At 38.2% G+C, this 12671-nt stretch overlaps 1 protein-coding gene across 3 annotated transcripts in view; it reads left to right on the top strand.

The window, feature by feature from the left end:
• The window catches only part of pcdh1b (protocadherin 1b), a 228579-nt gene that overhangs the window by 10199 nt on the left and 205709 nt on the right, over positions 1-12671 (top strand). For all 3 annotated transcript variants that reach the window (XM_067457423.1, XM_067457424.1, XM_067457425.1), the window contains exon 3: positions 438-2618. In XM_067457423.1, the coding sequence (XP_067313524.1) occupies positions 438-2618 (2181 nt within the window). The remainder of the gene's footprint in view (positions 1-437; positions 2619-12671) is intronic.

Raw genomic sequence — 12671 nt, 5'->3', positions numbered from 1 at the left:
AGCCACACTTCGGTTTATAGTTGTTTAAAATTATTCCCAAATCCACAATAGACCTGATGGACTAATAGAAACCTGTGCCAAGACTGAGCAACTGAAGTGATGTCTCAAATTGATTTCATCTAACAAACTGCAGGTCATTTAGGACAATTTGACTTAACACTACCACTAAGTGAATACATTTCTCCTTTTCTTTTTATTGGCTATATTGAATAATAATAAAAACTTTATTTTTTAATTACACTAAATAAGTATTGCGCTTGGATGCCATGCTAAACTATTGCTGCTTACAATAACCTACAACTATTACAATGATGGTCCTGACTAAGCATTATAACCCCTGTATTGGCACTGTGTAAACCTGTGTTTATATAATAAGTGTTTTGTGAACTGATGTTTTAGCGCTTTGCTTTGTTTCATTTTGTGTTATGTTTATCTAGGTGAAAGCCAATGACTCTGATATGGGCCCCAATGGAGAGGTGACCTACAGTCTCCACCAGGCACCACCAGCAGTCCAAAGACTTCTTAGTATTGACCGCAACACAGGCATAATTTTTGTCAAAGGCTTGGTGGATCGTGAAGAAATCAGCATGCTCAAGTTCTACGTCCAAGCTAAAGACAATGGTCCCCAAGCAAAGAGCTCCAAATCACTTGTGACTATCACAGTGAAGGACCAGAATGACAATGCACCCTCCATCAGGATCCGGGGCATTGGTCTTGTGACGCATGAAGATGGTGTCGCTAATATATCGGAGGACATGCCAGTAGGCACAGCTGTGGCTCTGGTAGAAGTATCAGATCGTGATGAGGGCGAAAATGCAGTTGTGACCTGTGTCGTTGCAGGGGACGTCCCATTTCAGCTGCGTTCAGCTAGCGAAACTGGCAATGACCGCAAAAGGAAGTACTTCCTCCAGACAACCACACTACTGGACTATGAACGGATCAAAGACTACAGGATTGAAATTGTGGCAGTGGACTCCGGCAACCCTGCACTATCCAGCACAAATTCCCTGAGGGTGCAGGTGACAGACATGAATGACAACTCACCAGTCTTCTCACCCTCGTTGTACCAGGTAGAATTTTATGAGGAGAACCAGCCAGGTGACAAAGTTTTGGATGTGTTAGCCACGGATGCTGACAGCGGGACTAATGCAGAGTTGACATACAGTATAACTGGTGGATCAGTCCCTGAGGGACTCTTTGAAATTAACCCTAACACAGGAGAAGTACGTGTCATGAGCCAGTTGGACCGTGAACAATTAGATCACTATCAGTTTCAAGTTGCAGCATCTGATAAAGGTGTACCAAGCTTGAGAGGAACTGCCACTGTTGTTATTAAGGTGCTTGACAGAAACGACAATGACCCTAAATTTATGCTTAATGGTTACAGCTTTTCAGTCCAAGAGAACATGCCACCCCTTAGTCCTGTTGGAATGGTAACAGTCACCGATCACGACGAGGGTGACAATGCTCGTGTTCAACTCTCTGTAGAGCCAGACAATGGCAAGTTTATGATTCAAAATGGAACGTACACCATCCTTTCGACAATTTCCTTTGATAGGGAAAAAGAGAGTACCTACAGTTTCCGACTTAAAGCTGTTGATGGAGGTGACCCACCACGTTCCTCCTATGTTGGCATTACTATTAATGTCCTTGATGAGAATGACAATGCTCCTTATGTCACCAAGCCCTCGAACTCCTCATACAAGTTCTTGGATCCCCGCACCAGCCCAGAGACCCATGTAGAACGCGTTGAGGCGGAGGACATTGATATTGGTTTAAATTCTGAGCTGGATTTCAGTATTGTAGGGGGCAACCCTCATGGCTTATTCCGCATTTCTTCAGAAGGTGAGGTTACATTGGCTAAAGAGTTCACATCCAAACACATTGGCCTCCACCGTCTGGTAGTAAAAGTTAGGGACAGAGGTACACCTGCACGCCACACGACTGCACTGGTTCACATCTATGTCAATGAGACCATTGGCAATGTCTCGCATGTCGAAGGACTTGTTGGACACAGTCTTTATACGCCTCTTGAAATGGACATTGCTGGAGATCCAGATTACTCTCATGACCAGCATAGTAACATTCTCTTTGGAGTCTTAGGTGGCCTGTTTGTGGTCATTCTAATCATTGTGGTGGCGGTGATCATTAGGCATGTGCTGAAGGAGAATAAAAGTGGCTATCAGGCAGGCAAGAAGGAGACCAAAGACCTCTATGCTCCCAAACCAGGACCTAAGACCAACAAGAACAAGAAAGCAAAGAAAAGCAAAGCTCCAAAGCCTGCCAACCCATCTGAAGAGGATGAGGGGGGAAGTCTTCAGAAAGCCCTAAAGTTTAACCTGATGGATGATAGCGTCACTGATAGCCCTCGGATTCACCTGCCTCTCAACTATCCCCCTGGAAGCCCAGACCTGGGGCGACACTATCGGTCTAATTCTCCTCTGCCATCCATTCAGCTCCAACCTCAGTCACCTTCTGCTTCAAAGAAACACCAGGCAGTGCAGGACCTGCCGGCCACCAACACCTTTGTAGGAACCGGGGACAACAACTCAACAGGCTCAGACCAGTATTCGGATTACAGCTACAAGGCCAACTCTTCAAAATATAGCACCAAACAGGTAGGAGACGACTTCAAACGCATGGCAGGGTACTACAGCCCAGGGTACCACAGAGAGTACCACAGTCCAGAGTACCACAGTCAAGAGTACCACAGTCCAGAGTACCACAGTCCAGAGTACCACAGTCCAGAGTACCACAGTCCTGAGTACCACAGCACAGGGTATCAAAGCAACGGGTATCAAAGCAACATGGTGTGGACTAAAGGCATGTATTAGGGGGCTGGAACTGAATGAATGTCAAACCAAAGCTGCACTGATCACAAAGCATGCTCGTCACTTGATTGGAAGTTTATTTGTCTTTTTTTCAGTTCTGTAGTATAATATATGTCCTGAAGGAAACATATGATTTAATATAATTTTTACTCATTTAAATGAAGGAGACAAATCAAGTCTTTTCTCTTTATTTTCTTTGAGAGGGCCATTTTCATTTGGACAGTGTTTATTGCTGCTCCTCAAAAGATAAACAGAACAACCTCTAATGTCTTTTGAAACGCATAACCTTCAGATCAGAGAGATGTGCCTTTTCTTTTTTAGCTTTGCCCTGAAAGACAACAATTTTTTGATATATTTTGTTAGACTAGCTTCAGGTATTTGCACAATTGTTAATGTAAAAAATTCTAAAAAGCAAAACTTTGACTTTTTTTTTTTTTGCATGAAAAAGAAAGGGTGCTGAATAAATAATAAGACACAGGAAGGCCAGTCAAGTAAGCTGAACATATTTGAGCATTTCCATGGAACATTTTGACAGACCTTTAAAAATGTCTTTAATTATTATATATAATACAGATTAATGGTTGGTAATCCCCCCCCCCCACACACACACACACACATCTTTCTCAGTCTGCATTGATTGTGCATGCAAAGAGTGCCTTATTTTTTGTTATGTTCATAAGTGGAATGGCATAATTCAGATTCATAATCAGCTACTGATGTCAAAGTGTGCCATCAAACACCTTTGAAATAACGGCAGGGTTTTCTGCAATGCTGTGAATAATGTCACATTCATTGTAAATAGAAAGCTGCTTGAGGTTTAAACTAAACCAAAACTAAGTAGTTTTAATGAATTTGATTAACAAACCTTTGGAGACAATCATTGAAAAAAAAGTTTTTTTTATTATTATGCAAGTTATATTGTGAATGTTAATAACAAGCTTTTGCCTGTGTGTTCCTCTTTTATGGTGTTTGTTTTGTTCTATTGTGGAATGGCGATGAGCAACTTAAATAGCTTTATACAGAAACATTTGCTCAATTCGTTCTTAACACACCACAAATTTTTGATACCAAATTTGTAAATATACAGTTTAGAACCAGCTAGATAGATCTCAGCTGCTTTGATAGTGGCTCCATATTTGAATTTTGTACATATGAAGTTAAGTGAGATCCGTGTTCCATGTTTAAAGCAATAATCACTTGTGTTGTCATGATGGAAAGATGCAATGTTAAAATGATGTTTTACGTTCAACGCAGCACACACATCGTACAAGTTGAATATGACAAGACACTTTGCATTCTGTGGAAAGTGTGTATCAACCTGTGGAACTGTTTAAAGCTGCAGCTACATCCCCACTTCTGTTTAATTTCTGTCATGTGTTGTTTTGTTTTTGTTGATTTGCAAATTTGTATTTTGTATTATTATTATTTTTTACAAGTAAAGAAGTTGGCTTTCAATAAAACTTTTGTGAAGGTGTTACATTGTGGATTTAATGTTAAACAGAATCAGTGCATTGAAATTACTCACCAGGGGACATTAATACTTAAGGTACAGTATTCCATTTCCATATTTCCATATTTATTTTTGACATTGCCCTTTCTCTATATCACATTTTACCTGTAAACATTCATTTTTTTATTCATTTACTAAATGATACCATAAGATGTCTACTTTGAAAGCTTTTCTTCAAATTCTCACTGTACCAGTGAGCACAGGTCGATGTGGTTGCATTACTAGTCGGCTAAGTCGGCTATTATTTTAAGCTTCTAAATTGATAGCTAGACAGATACATTGATTTTGCTTTACTTCTCATCAAATTTAGTTTTAAAGCATTCACAAAATGCCAAAATGTCTTGTGATCCATATCTTAACACAATTAACATGACACAGTTATAACATCGCACCTCTGAGATGCTAAGCACTGAGCCATTTGCGAATGCTTTACGAATGCATTTTTTTTCCAAGTGTTTTTGTTTTTCTCATTCATACTGCACATCACAGGAACAAAAATCATGTTCCAAAAGGATTTGAGCAGTGCAGACATGGCGTATCCGAATGACCCTAGAGGAAAAGTGAGGTATTTTGTACAGGTCCTGTCAATCAAAGCCCCCTTTTTCGGGCTCCATCTTTAGATTCGAGGAATAGGATCAAGGGATGGTTGTCAGAGGTCTTGTTACGTTTTTTGTACTATTCGATTGGCTCCTTGTATGCCGGCAGCTAATCTGGGCCTAAAAAAAAGACTCTCACACACACACAAACACACCACACACACATGCAGCCTTTACTGCCGCTGTCGACCATTTAAATTCTAGCAGCGTCTGCGCTTCTTAAAAGCTGTCGATTTTGCCCTCAGCTTGCACCGTCACCATGGCAACGGACTGACCAGTGTGTGTTGTATGCTGACTCACAGACTGCTGAGTGCAGGTGGGGGGAGACAGAGATACTAGGAGGGATCATTGAGAGATGAATAGAAAGAGGGCACAAGAAAGAGAGACAAAAAAAAGATAAAGGTGGTTGAATTAGAAAAACAAAACACAAACAAAATGTCATTCCACACCATTCTTCCATGTACTCCATTCATGACACCCATGGTGCTCCTGCTAATGAAAGAAACAGGCCATTCATTCATTTATTTGGTCACATTTCCTTCTATCATGAGCCAATACTGTTCACTCTACATTTTATGAACGCAAATCCACTTTAAAAACAGTCGTATATTAGTCTCTACTGTACCTTAAGTTTGTCATTGTCCCTGTGATCTGCTCTCAATGACAGAAATTCAAAGAAGAGGGGATAATGTAGCCTTAAACCAGTTCCTGTATGTGTCTGCATAGCATTTCCTTTCTATACATTGTTTGGTATGGAATTTCATGCAATATATATATATATATATATATATATATATATATATATATATATATATATATATATATATATATATATATATATATATTATACAGAAATTTTGACTAGTCCGCAAAGTCTTCTGAACACAAACACATTTTGTGACCCAGGACCACAAGACCAGTCATAAGTCGCACGGGTATATTTGTGGCAATAGCCAACAACACATTGACGGTCAAAATTATCCCAAAATATGGGATATATTTTATCCCAAAATATAATTATGCCAAAAATCATTAGGATATTAAAGGGTTTGTTCACCCAAAAATTAAATTGGTGTTATTAATGACTCACCCTAATGTCGTTCCACACCCGTAAGACCTCCGTTCATCTTCAGAATACAGTTTAAGATATTTTATATTTTAGTCCCAGAGCATATGCAGTCTATGCACACTGTAATGTCCATGTCCAGAAAGCTAATAAAAACATCATCAAAGTAGTCCATATGCGACATCATTTGGTTGATTAGAATCTCTTGAAGCATCGAAAATAAATTTTGGTCCAAAAATAATAATTTATTCAGCATCAGTCTTCTCTTCCGCGTTTGTTTTCAAACCTCAAATAAAGATTAAAACAGCCATGAATCAGTGAATCGATCAATGATTCGGATCGCTAATGTCACGTGATTTCACGTTTGGATCACGCGTCAACCTGCCAAACTGCTGAAATCACGTGACATTGGCGATCCTCTTAATTTGTGGTTTGAAAACAAACGCGAAAGAGAAGACGGATGCTAAATAAAGTCTTTTTTTTTTTTTTTTTTTTGGACCAATATGTATTTTTGATGCTTCAAGAGATTCTAATCAACCAACTGATGTCACATATGGACTACTTTGATTATGTTTTTATTCCCGTTCTGGACATGGACAGTACAGTGTGCATAGACTGCATATGTTCTGGGACTAAAATATAAAATATCTTAAACTGTGTTCTCGAGGATGAACGGAGGTCTGTGGAACGACTTTAGGGTGAGTCATTATTAGTGACATCAATTAAATTTTTGGCTAAACTAACCCTTTAAGTAAAGATCATGTTCCATGAAGATATTTTGTAAATTCCCTACCGTAAATATATCATACATTTACGGAGCATACATTTACACGACATGCAGTAAAAAAAAGCTGCGCACAATTTATAAATTGAGGAAACTAATTAGTATTAACGTGCACACAATTTATAAATCTAGGGAACGAAATAGTATATAGTGTCCACTATTTACCTTTTTTCTCGCATGTCGTGCGGGGCTCCGTAGAAATGTATTATTAATAGTAATTTATTCTGACAACTTTAAAGGAAATTTTCTCAATATTTAGTTTGTTTTGTACCCTCAGATTCCAGCTTTTCAAGTAGTTGTATATCGGCCAAATAGTGTCCTAACAAACTATTATTTATTCTACTTTCAAATTATGTATAAATCTCAATTTCAAAACATTGACCATTATGACTGGTTTTGTGGTCCAGGGTTACATTTATAAATTCTACCATTTACCTTTGTAAGAGTTTCATTCTGTTGTACCTGTTTAGCCTCCACTCGTGTCTCCCGGTTGTAATTCTTCAGTCTGAGCTTGGTTGAGAATTAGTGGATGTCACTTTGATGTTGGTCCCTTTTATGTTTCATGGTTTAGGAAAACATGAATTGGATGATAAAACAAGAGGCTGTCCATTTCTTCTCGGTTTTTCTAAGTTGTGTTCCCTTTTTCTGTCTCGTGTGGTGTGGTGTGGTCTTGTGACTGTAACCGTTACAGAGCAAGAATCTATTTTGTGAAATGTGAAGTCAATTATGCAAAACAGTTCTGTGGTCTGGGCTGCGGTACAGCGGCTGCAAGTCACCCTTTAGCAGTCCATGGCTCCGGTAGCATCTTTATCTCAGCAGTCTGTCCACCTTTCTCTCCTTTAAATAAGCACATGAGTGCCTACCATTGCTTAGCGTTTAATCAGGCAGAACAAACTCACCAGTAATAATCGTGACTCATCAGGAGACGATATAGCTGAAGGGGTGAAGAGGAAAGCAAAATTGTTTCAAAGCAACTCTGACGGAATATCAAGCAACCAGCTTAATTTGCATTATTCAGGTGTTGTAGTTGACAATGTGAGGCTAATTAAATGAAAAAGCTGTTAATTGTGATGATGGCCCCTTTTCCCTCCATTGACTTGACTTTTTTGACACATAGATAAGTTGGAGAATCATTAGCTTTGCTGTACCTAACACCTGCAAAAAGCCCTAGACAGATAGCATCTTTTGTGTGCATTTCACCAGGAGGAAATTACACCAGTTGGAGTGATGCCGCTAAAATGCACTCTTTGCACACTAACTATTTTAATGTGGGTTTTTTTTATGCATGCGTCCATTTCTGGCACATAACAAAAACCACCAAGTGCAAATGTGCTTTGTTGGCAAGCGCTATTCGCACTAGTTCCGCCTAACAATGTCTGTTTAAAAAAAAAAAAAAAAAAAAACAAGATAAAAATATTTCAACATTTTGGTGGCACAATCAGTAAGGCATAAAGCTTAAAGGTTAAGGTTTTGAATCGATTGACCCGGGTTCGAATCCGCCTTTTGCTCATCACAAATCACATTTGTGGCATTTAACAAGGCATTTACTTTATTTAGATAAATACTTAATAAAAATGTACAGAAACATATTAACTGACAGAAAAATATAAATGGACTGTAAACAAAATTAAACGTTAAACCGAGTTCCTGACTCTCTGTGGTCATTTAAAATCCCAGGATGTCCTTCAGAAAAAGAGTAGGGGTGTAACCCCGGCATCCTGGCCAAATTTGCCCATTGGCCCCTGTCCATCATGGCCTCCTAATCATCCCCCTCTCCTGATTGGCTTCATCACTCGGTCTCCTCTCCACCAATCAGCTGGTGTGTGGTGAGCGTTCTGGCGCAAAATGGCTGCCGTCACATTCCAAGGTGGGTGCTGCACATTGCTGGTGGTTGAGGAGATTCCCCCCTTCAATGTAAAGCGCTTTGAGTGCCTTGAAAAGCGCTATATAAATCGAACACATCATTAAAAAAAGTTGACTGACACACAAAGAATTGACAGAAAGTAAAAACTAAAATGTCATTATAAAGTTAAAAATTAAGGTACAAAGTAAATAATTACAACCCCTTTGACTTTTCATGTCATATGTATTTTTTTATGTGACTAATATGTTTTTTGTTTTTTTGTTTTTTAACACATGCTTTACCAAAGCATGGCTGTTTTTCTTATGTTGCGGAAATGAGCTTTCAAGCCACCACTGCGCCATTTGGAATTTATGTCACTGAGTTTTGTTGTAAGAAGAGAATGGAGGATAGATGGAAGAAAGAAAGGAAATAACAGTGGCATTTCTGTTTTCTGTTTTAAGGAAGTGCCAGTGGCTCCTGTGTCAGTGAATTGCCGTTCCCTAAGTTTTATTGACAGAGAAAAAGAACGGAATGGAAGGAATACATGAAGACAGAAAGGGCACTTATATTTCAGCCTTTTGAGGTTTACAAGTTTGTTGAAAAAGGAAAGGGAAGGAAGCAGTGTTACTTCATGGTGTTTGAAGTGTGAATATAATGAGACACATAACTAAGCTTGTCTTTTTGGTTTTGCTAGCCCATGACACTTTTGCATTATTCTAATTAGCTGCTGGTGCTTTTCATAACATGCTTTTTATGATTCTTCATGAGCTGTACTCTTAAACTTGAATGTAGTACTGCCATCAAGATGTCTCTCTTTCCATGGCTTAAAAACCTGCCCCCTTGGCGCCTCCATGTTATAACTGTACATGATTCACAAGATACGTTGTCATCCTATGGGCTTAAATCTGGGACAACAGTGGCAGACAGGTAGATGGCCATCTTGACGCACACACAAAGGAGTGTTTTTACCTCTCTGTAATCAGTGAATTCCTGAGAGTACAAATCACTCAGCGAAGGAGAATTACTCTAGCTTTGCTGGTGTGTGACTGACTCACATCGAAGGCACGTGTGCAAGCCCATCCAGCTCTCGAGGGGGAGATAAGGGGACACGCATGCATAAAGGTGAGCAGGAACACAAAGGTTCCTCTATATGGAACTCTGACGTTCCCTGTCAGAGCCTCTCTCATTAAGGTTTCCTTTCTCTGGGCTCATGCTACAACCCGACATCAAGGTCGGACACATTAGCTCTCATTTAGCTCCATTATCTAGATTATCTGAGCTGATCTAATGATAAGTATTAGCAAAGTTCAGCTCTGTGGTCAATGTTAAAGAACTAGCTAGACTGTCAATTGTTGCTCGGTTGGCCTCATATGCAGCCATATGGCTCTTTCTAAGCATATGTGTACCATTATTGTAATGGCCTCTGATTAGTCATTAGTGTGTTAGGACATGCTAATTGGGAAATGTTTCCGGTTAGCCTTTAGGGTTTAAAGGCTTGGGCAGCTGTATGGAGACCAATGGAAATGCCAGATTTCTAACCAAACGTATATGAAACGGTTTGCAATCTCAGTGTTTTTTTGTTTTATTTTGTTTTGTGTTTTTAGAGAACCTGAGTAACCTGAGTACTTGAGTAATCTTAAATGTATTTTGTCAAGAGTTCTCATCAGGGTCGAAAACTGTGCTCAGATTTGGCAAAAGACTAAATATGAACTCACATTTCTTGTCAAATACCTCTCAGCTGAATTTTTTGTTTTTTTGTTTTTGTTTTTTGTAGATTTCAGCAGCCATTACTCAGTGTCACATGTCTTCTGTGTCACATGATCCTTTAGAAAGCCTTTTACGGAATGTCTATTCACACTAAGTCAAGTAACGTGCCTTATTGGCAAGTGTTATTTGCATTGCCTGGCTGTGCCAAAACAAGAAAAAAAAAAAGAAAAAGAAAAAACACCCAAATTGTAACATCCTCAGTAGTGCAGTAAGTAAAGCGCATCTCTAATGGATCATTGTTTTATCACGATCAACTTGGGTTCGAATCCACCTTTTGCAGAACTTGCTCTTCTCAAAAATAATTCTCTGTTATTATTGCATCCTGTTAATGTACAACTAAACTGAGGTGCAAATGGTTTGTATCTATCAAAATAAAGTATAAATTACATGTAATTACTATTTATATTACAGAGGACCACAACTTTGTATGGTGTAAAAAGAATATATCACTATTTTCACATAGTAAATAACATCTACAGCTACTTCCAGTGTAAATATCATCTATCGCTAAGAACATGTTATTTTTACTGATAATAAATATAATCTAGTTGCTGTTTACACTTGGTGCAAATAACATCTATCGCTATTTGCATTTAGTGTAAATAGCTACTAAATTCTATTTACACTTAGTGCAAATAGCCGCTGCCATAATTTTAATATGGTGATTTTGTTCAATTGTTAATAATTATATTTTTTAATAATAATTAATAATCATTCTCAGTATAATAATGTTAAAATATAATTTTAGTTGCTTAAAACTTTTGTGGAAACCGGGATACATTTTTTCCAGAATTTGTTGATTTATAGAATCTTTAAAAGCACAGTATTTATTTGAAATATAAATCTTTTGTAACATTATGAATTTATTTACTGTTACTTTTGATAAACGTAATGCAGCTTTTCTGAGCTGGTCTGGCCACATGACCCACATTTTTAGGAATTTGAATAAAGCTAGTTTAATTTTAAACGTTGGTTGATGTACAGAAGTGCTGTCTTTTTTTTTTTTTTTTTAATGTAGCCTATCATACACCTAAACTGTAAGAATATAACACTGATGTTTAACAGTAATGCTAAAGGTAGGGTACAAACACTTTTTGTTATGCTTTCTCAGGGCAGTGGCTCAGTGGTTCATGTAGTGGTCTGGTCAAACCAGAAGGTGTGTGGTTCAAACCCTGCTTTGCATGGCTGGCATTGTGTCAGTCAATGACTGGGTGAATGTGAGGCGATATGTAAAGCTCTTTGGTGGCCATTGGTCTGTCGAAAGTGCAATATAAATACAGTCCATTTACCATTTATATTTTTAGAAACGGTTCACATCCTGATAGCAACCAATAATAAAAGTATTAAAGGTATAAATATTTGTTATTGTTTATATCTTCAGTGGAAGTCTCAGTAACAATTTGTCTAATCATTGCATTCGGCAATGCCAATGACCTGCCTGTCGACATATGTATTACCATACCCACATGCAAATCCTTTCCAGCTAACACAAAAAGTACATCTTACCTAATTTATTTGTACTTTTTTGGTCATTCTATGACTTCCTAATTGAAAACGTAACTATGACTTTGCAGTTTAATTTGCTCTTTATTATAATGAATTGGAAAAAACAGCGCACATCTCCACATTTGAGTGCGTGACTGAAGAGTGGAAAGTTAGTTTATGTGACGAATATAAGGTTAGAAACAAGATCTCATCGGATCGATTGCAGATCAACAGATACAGATCAGGACAATACGCTTTACTCAAGCACTCTTTACTTAAACTGCATCTGACAGAAGAGAAAATAATTTACAATTATGTTTTTTGTGTGTGTTGTTTCTTTGACTACCACTTTTGGGTCGTGACCCACCAGTGGAGAAACACAGACTGAATGTGTCCTTGCTAAACAATAGGCTGCTGAAAATTCAGCTTTGCCATCACAGGAATGACTTACATACCGTTGTATTGTTTTATTGTATATTCCATCAAATAAATGTAGCCTTGGTGAGCACAGAAGACTTATTTGAAGAAAAGAAAAAAAAAGAAAAATAAATATTCCATAGGCCTGCTATTGACTGGTGTGTGCACGTTTTATCTTATGCCCATGTTTGTCTGAATTGCTTAAATATTCCTTCCAATTAAAGAATTTTTAAGATTACATTACATTTGAAACGAAGCTGCCCTGTATTGTGTCTCCTGAGCTCTGAACTGAGCACATAAAGTTGTCCTCTGGGGTCTTTCTCAAGTTGATAAAGGCCCAAGCGGTGCATAAAATGTTTCTCTTTATCTCCC

The sequence above is a fragment of the Pseudorasbora parva genome, chromosome 11 (assembly GCF_024679245.1).
Source record: "Pseudorasbora parva isolate DD20220531a chromosome 11, ASM2467924v1, whole genome shotgun sequence".
Taxonomy (NCBI): domain Eukaryota; kingdom Metazoa; phylum Chordata; class Actinopteri; order Cypriniformes; family Gobionidae; genus Pseudorasbora; species Pseudorasbora parva.
Note: the sequence above shows the minus strand (reverse complement) of the source record. Positions and strands in the feature narration are given on the sequence as shown.